Below are 7,333 nucleotides of genomic sequence, written 5' to 3'. Positions count from 1 at the left end.
AGGACTTTGACCTTGAAATTTTTTTCCAAGATCAAAATTTGTGGATAGTGGATAGAAATAGTGTTGGCGGAGGTTTGCGCTCTACGTGCATGGTGCTCTAGTTCAGTTATGTATTTACCTAGACCAAAGTTGGATGGAGGTTCCAATTTTATGCATGTTGGTGTCTCTTCCAGTTATCAGTCGGAAACCAAGTGCTAAAAGGCAATGACAAATTGTGCATTGCATAGATAACCAATAGTAAAGTAAGTCCCTTCGGCTGCTCCCTTCTTTTTGCACTTGGGGTCGCCACAGCAAATCCAAGGTGGATCTGCATGTTGAATTGGCACAGGTTTTATGCCGGATGCCCTTCCTGATGCAACTCCATATTACATGGAGAAATGTGGAAGGGGTGGAATTTGAATCTGGAACCTTCTGAACTGAAACCAAGTGCATTAACCACTTGGCTACCACCCCCGCTAATGTTCTGTGAAAATGATCTGAAATAGAATTCAGAAACCGAAAAAAAAAAAAAAAAAAAAACTGAGAACACCACAAAAAAGCTTAGATTCAAGTGCATGAACTAAATGCATACTCCTGACATTTGATCACATTTAATTTAGCATATGAAAAGCCACCACTTCAAACAGAATTTTGACCTTGAAATTTTTTCAAAGGTAAACATTTATAGAATTGGAAACTAGTGTTGGCGGAGGTTTGTGCTCTATGAGTGCGGTGCTCTAGTTTACATTTGTGTCAAATGGGTTCAATGCTTTACCAGCCATGTTAAACAAACAATCGTGGTCTTACTGACCACCAATAATGTGCAATTAGCAGCAAGCCTTCATGCAGTAAATGCAAACAAAAGGTCTAGGCCCCTTTCAGACTGGGGTTTGCAATCCCACTCGAGCCAGATTCAATCCAGATTGCTTTCTATTCAGACCTGCCTTTCCAATCTGGTTTATCCTACACACATGTCCAAACTCAATTCAGCTTGAGTAGCAGCCACACACTTGACTTTGATTAAGCAGTAGTTCTTAGAGCCTTATAGTAGCAATATATAGTATATAGTAGCAATAAATATTTGGGGCTTACCACAACCAGCTGCAGAAAGTTCATCACTGCCATCAGGGCAATCTCTTTCACCATCACAGAGCCAGCGTTTGGGAACACAAGCATATGAGCCAGGGCAGCTGAACAGTCCTGGAGCACATGTCACTGTGCCTGAGAGGAAAGAACATTGGTATACAAAGAATACAAAAGGGTTAAAGTACACCTCAGAATAAAAAGTACAAAGCTTTCCTGAAGAAGATTCAAAGAGTGCTTTGTGTTCTTTTCTGATTAGTGAATATTGAACAATATATGATATAAAGAACGTAACTGTTTACACAAAATACCCACACTGCTCTTTGAGGTCACCTTTTTCTTGAATGCTTTCCATATTTCCCTGCCCTTCTCAGATGTTTTTTGCCAGGTTTGGTGTGTTGACTGGCTTCAAACCAAGTACTAGATCACTTTTGTGGCAATCATGACCTGCACAAGCTGGTCAAGATGATAGTTGTCACACTTATAGACCATGACCTTCCAGGAAACTTATCCATGACAGTAACACTTTCCAGCATACTCAAGGAGAGACTCAAAGAACAAGGAAAGTATCAAAGAACATCCAGTTGTGATAATAGCATTTTTAGCATCCAGGTCCCACAATCATACACTAAGATGAGAAGCGCTGTGACTCTAAAGACTTGGTCTTTACCTGTAAAGGCACAGACAGCAGCATGCACGTCTGTCCAGACAATTCAGGACTCCATAAGTACTTCCTACATTTCACTATACGTCACTGGTTGAGTTTTCAGTGACATTCTCACATTACATAAATATACACTCAACAAAAATATAAACGCAACACTTTTGGTTTTGCTCCCATTTTGTATGAGATGAACTCAAAGATCTAAAACTTTTTCCACATACACAATATCACCATTTCCCTCAAATATTGTTCACAAACCAGTCTAAATCTGTGATAGTGAGCATTTCTCCTTTGCTGAGATAATCCATCCCACCTCACAGGTGTGCCATATCAAGATGCTGATTAGACACCATGATTAGTGCACAGGTGTGCCTTAGACTGCCCACAATAAAAGGCCACTCTGAAAGGTGCAGTTTTATCACACAGCACAATGCCACAGATGTCACAAGATTTGAGGGAGCGTGCAATTGGCATGCTGACAGCAGGAATGTCAACCAGAGCTGTTGCTCGTGTATTGAATGTTCATTTCTCTACCATAAGCCGTCTCCAAAGGCGTTTCAGAGAATTTCGCAGTACATCCAACCAGCCTCACAACCGCAGACCACGTGTAATCACACCAGCCCAGGACCTCCACATCCAGCATGTTTACCTCCAAGATCATCTGAGACCAGCCACTCGGACAGCTGCTGAAACAATCGGTTTGCATAACCAAAGAATTTCTGCACAAACTGTCAGAAACCGTCTCAGGGAAGCTCATCTGCATGCTCGTCGTCCTCATCGGGGTCTCGACCTGACTCCAGTTCGTCGTCGTAACCGACTTGAGTGGGCAAATGCTCACATTCGCTGGCATTTGGCACGTTGGAGAGGTGTTCTCTTCACGGATGAATCCCGGTTCACACTGTTCAGGGCAGATGGCAGACAGCGTGTGTGGCGTCGTGTGGGTGAGCGGTTTTCTGATGTCAATGTTGTGGATCGAGTGGCCCATGGTGGCAGTGGGATTATGGTATGGGCAGGCGTCTGTTATGGACGAAGAACACAGGTGCATTTTATTGATGGCATTTTGAATGCACAGAGATACCGTGACGAGATCCTGAGGCCCATTGTTGTGCCATCCAAGAACATCACCTGATGTTGCAGCAGGATAATGCACGGCCCCATGTTGCAAGGATCTGTACACAATTCTTGGAAGCTGAAAATGTCCCAGTTGCATGGCCGGCATACTCACCGGACATGTCACCCATTGAGCATGTTTGGGATGCTTCCTGCCAATATCCAGCAACTTCGCACAGCCATTGAAGAGGAGTGGACCAACATTCCACAGGCCACAATTGACAACCTGATCAACTCTATGTGAAGGAGATGTGTTGCACTGCATGAGGCCAATGGTGGTCACACCAGATACTGACTGGTATCCCCCCCCCAATAAAATAAAACTGCACCTTTCAGAGTGGCCTTTTATTGTGGACAGTCTAAGGCACACCTGTGCACTAATCATGGTGTCTAATCAGCATCTTGGTATGGCACACCTGTGAGGTGGGATGGATTATCTCAGTAAAGGAGAAGTGCTCACTATCACAGATTTAGACTGGTTTGTGAACAATATTTGAGGGAAATGGTGATATTGTGTATGTGGAAAAAGTTTTAGATCTTTGAGTTTATCTCATACAAAATGGGACCAAAACCAAAAGTGTTGCGTTTATATTTTTGTTGAGTATATATGATGGTGGCAGCTGAGCAGAGGATGTCACTGAAAGCTGGAATATTCAGATTCAGGATAACTGTAAGGGTCCCTTCACACATAGTACAAATACATACAACTCAGGGCAACTCACAGCGGAACAGCTCGTATGAGTGAACCCCGAAAACATTGTGCCGCTGTGATGGTTCATGCACGCAGGAATGCAGTGTGAGGAGCTGCTGTGAAATAAAAAAAAAAAAAAACACATGCCACCCACGGGATTTGAACCTGTACTTTCCAAAAGCTCTGATTGCCAGCCAGAAACTTTACCACTGTGCTACCATCACTGGCCTGTTAATAGGTGCAGAAAAATGCCTGAAATCAACAAGGACATGGAGGAAGAGCACTGTGCATGGCTGCTGCAGCCCAGTGCAAAAGCGAAAGATGTTTCATATATTTCCACGTGAGGACAGCAGGCAGAGACATGCGCCTCACAGAGGAATGTTGTAAGTTCATGTCCTTCCAAAAACGGAACTTGTCCTCCAGCTGGGATGTCCAGGAGCAGAGATCTTTACAGCCATGGCTGTGAGCAGACATGCTCCCCCATGTCCGTTCAGTGCCCAGACCAATGTGTCTCTGTGTTATGTGGTCATTCATTTTTGTTATTTGTTATGTAATTGTATAGGTAGGTATTGTTGTAATTATGTATATAACTGTCCTGGCGGTGGTTTCTGTGCTTTTAATGTGTGCACTGAGCTGTCATCCAGCTGTCAGTGTGCTGTGATCAGCTGACATGCCCCTCCCCGTGCTGTGTGCGATCAGACCTGGCTGTCCGGCCCCCATGTGATCAGATCTGTACATACATATAAGCATTTTATGCAAGTGTGCCGCCCACCCCCGGCACACCAGATGTGTTGCGATGCACGCGCACACATGCGAGACACATGTGCCACATGTGTGTGGCTTTTTGCAAAGCTACACACATGGGGCACTTAGACAAATTTCACATCCACCTCGAAAGTGATTGTCTGCTGACTGTTGTTATGTTAACAGTGCGAGTGGCCACACATTTTGTAAGTGGCATGCGAGCGGTGTTAGACATTCGTACGTGTCAGCTGGAATTTCGCCGACACTTGCCGGTTGAGGGTTTGATGGGCTCTCACAGTGTACATTCTGTCTTACAGCCATTGGTGTGCACAAATAGTTGCAGCAATAGGTGTACGAGGCGTTAGAGCCAGCTACAATTTTATACGTATTGCATACAATTCCTGCTTTATGCGCACATCATGCACAATTCGACCAAATTTGCACTATGTGTGAAGGGCCCCTAAACCCAATCACAGTCTATCCTGGACTTGTAATTCTAACCTGGTCTCACGGCAAGTCGTGATTCAGGAGCACAAAATATACATTAATCTACTGGTTTGTGATATTGTGACGAAAAGCACCTCATTTTTGTCACAGCAACACAAATTAATTCTAATTCATTCTATGATGGCTGCACAAAATTAAAAGTGAAGCGGTGGGGTCGGGGATGTTCATGGTTAGGGTTGGGGAAAGGAGTAGGGTTAGATTATGGTTGAGATTAGGGTTGGGGGTAGGAGTAGGGTTTGTAATAGTGAGTTAAAAAAAAACAAACTTTGTCATGAAAATTTGACTCATTTCATGACGGGAGCACAAAAAAAAAAAAAAAAACGAGACAGAGCTGTGTAATTCATGTGATCACTCTTTCTTTTCCAGAGAGGGACAACAAGACCTTCCTTCAAATTCATTATAAGGATATCTGACATCCAACTGAAAGCAAATATTGCTTGCAAAGTCATCAGACCACCTCCCGAGAAACCAGCAGCAGAGTTACTTCCACAGAGAGTAGAAACAGGTACATTTCTTGGATTCTTCTGCAGGTCGGAGGACAACCTGAAGTTTCAAGAGCAGTATAATGTATTGCCAGACCTCCTTAGACTTCACTGAAGACATTAATTCATGATGTTAAGACATCATCACATTACATTATTAAACAAGATCATGCATCCGCAAAGATGAGGCTGCTCCATATCCAGACTCCACTCAGGGACAGGGTGAGAATGTCAAATATTCAGGAGAGATTGAGAGTCAAGCTTTCACAAGGAGCCAGCTGAGGTGGTTCAGGTATCTGGGTGAGGATAGAACCGGGTCATCTCCCTAGGGAGGTCTTCCAGCTATGTCCAACTAGGGGACCCTGGGGAAGACAGCCTAGACAGATGACATCTCCTACCTGGCTTGGGAATGAGTTTGAGTGCATGGCTAAAGATAGGAAAGTGTAGGCTGCGTGTAGGCTGAGTGTAGGCTTAGTCTGCTCCCACTGTGACCCGGACCCAGATAAATGATAGAAAATGAGTGAATGAATTATTAAAAATTATTAAGGCAGTCCTAATGACTCTTCTGTCTCCAAGTCTGTACAAAATCTTTGACTACTGAGTACTGACCCACACTAAACAAAACAAAACATGTTCAGGATCTTTTCTGGTTTGGCATCCTGATGAATGATATTGCAAACCATGTTCATAAACATGCATTAAAATCAGATTACAACTATGAACACATTTTTAAACAATAGCAGCTTCATCCCACGTTCAAGTGCTTCCTGAAAGAGGTCACGGTTAAATTCATTACACTCTGTCACAGAAAATGTGCAGACTCTGCAGCATTTTTGAGAGCTGTAGCATTTCACTTTGTGTCAAAGTGAAGGCTGTATAAAACCTTTTCTCTGCCTACCATTGTTACATTTCTTAAAAATAATTGGAATCTGGTTTTATATTTGGTTTTCTTTCTCTTTGTCACAAACTCATGCTGCAAAGAGCTGCCTTTACTGTCCAAATATACAGTAAGCAGTCCTCATGGAATAAAACACAAACATTTCCGTCAACTTTAAGTCTACCAATGCTGCAGACATGGACAAACAACCCAGTCTCATGGCATGTCGTGATTCAGCAACACAAAATATACATTAATCTATTGGTTTGTGATATTGTCACAAAAACCGCCTCATTTTCGTCATAGCAGCACAAATTCATTCTAATTCATTCCATGATGGCTGCATGAAATTAAAAGTGAAGCAGGGGGGTCGGGGTGGTTATGGTTAGGGTTGGGGAAGGAGTAGGGTTAGGTCATGGTTAAGTTTATGGTTGGGGGTAGGAGTAGGGTTAGTAATAGTGAGTTAAAAAAACCCCATCCCCAGAACATTTGACTCATTTCGTGACGGGAGCACAAAAACAAAAAAAGGTGAGACTGGGCAAACAGAAACGTTCAGTTGAACCTGCAAATAAAGGTCGCTATGCAGCTTTCTATTTTGGTGGCAATGTGACAGAGCTTACTGCATCTTGACTCAGTCAACTGCAGCATCTTTGCCACAGCACACTGTTAACAGGCTCTTTATGATGAATGAAATATCAAACACAGACAAACGAGGAAGTGGGAGTTGATCAGGACACACAAATCCAATACTGATCCTTCACAAAATGCTAGTATTAGGCAGTGCTCAAAATTTCAATCATCAGCTTTTATGGAACAAACACAGCTATAATGTAATGTGAAATGTTTTGAAAACATTTGAATTTCAAATCCATGTATTTGTCAGTTAAAATTTTCAGAAAGAAAGAAAGAAAGAAAGTGTTGAGCTTCTAAGGTGAATTTTTCAGCAACACTAAAGGGTTTAGTTAAAGTTGTTTGTCACATCCAGAGAGATTGTTCTCGATTTTAGTACCAAAGCAGAAAATAATTTAACTCTAGGTTTTTGTTTGTGCTTTTTGGACAGCATAATCTGTGGGATACAACTACACTGTAACACAGGGACTGTATTTGGTCCATCTCCAAATAGCACCACCTTTTTCATAGCAATCAAGCCAATTCACGCATGCATCACCAACATCTGACAACATTTCGGGAGTCAC

The 7,333-nt window shown here is 42.7% G+C and overlaps 1 protein-coding gene across 1 annotated transcript in view; it reads right to left on the bottom strand.

Moving 5' to 3' along the window:
- The window catches only part of lrp1bb (low density lipoprotein receptor-related protein 1Bb), a 1,555,752-nt gene that overhangs the window by 389,495 nt on the left and 1,158,924 nt on the right, over positions 1 to 7,333 (bottom strand). The window contains exon 52 of the mRNA XM_034186395.1: positions 1,072 to 1,200. Coding sequence (XP_034042286.1) covers positions 1,072 to 1,200 — 129 coding nt within the window. The remainder of the gene's footprint in view (positions 1 to 1,071; positions 1,201 to 7,333) is intronic.

Source organism: Thalassophryne amazonica, chromosome 14, assembly GCF_902500255.1.
Source record: "Thalassophryne amazonica chromosome 14, fThaAma1.1, whole genome shotgun sequence".
In the NCBI taxonomy this organism is placed as follows: domain Eukaryota; kingdom Metazoa; phylum Chordata; class Actinopteri; order Batrachoidiformes; family Batrachoididae; genus Thalassophryne; species Thalassophryne amazonica.
The sequence above is the reverse complement of the archived record's forward strand: the minus strand, read 5'-3'. Positions and strand labels throughout refer to the sequence as shown.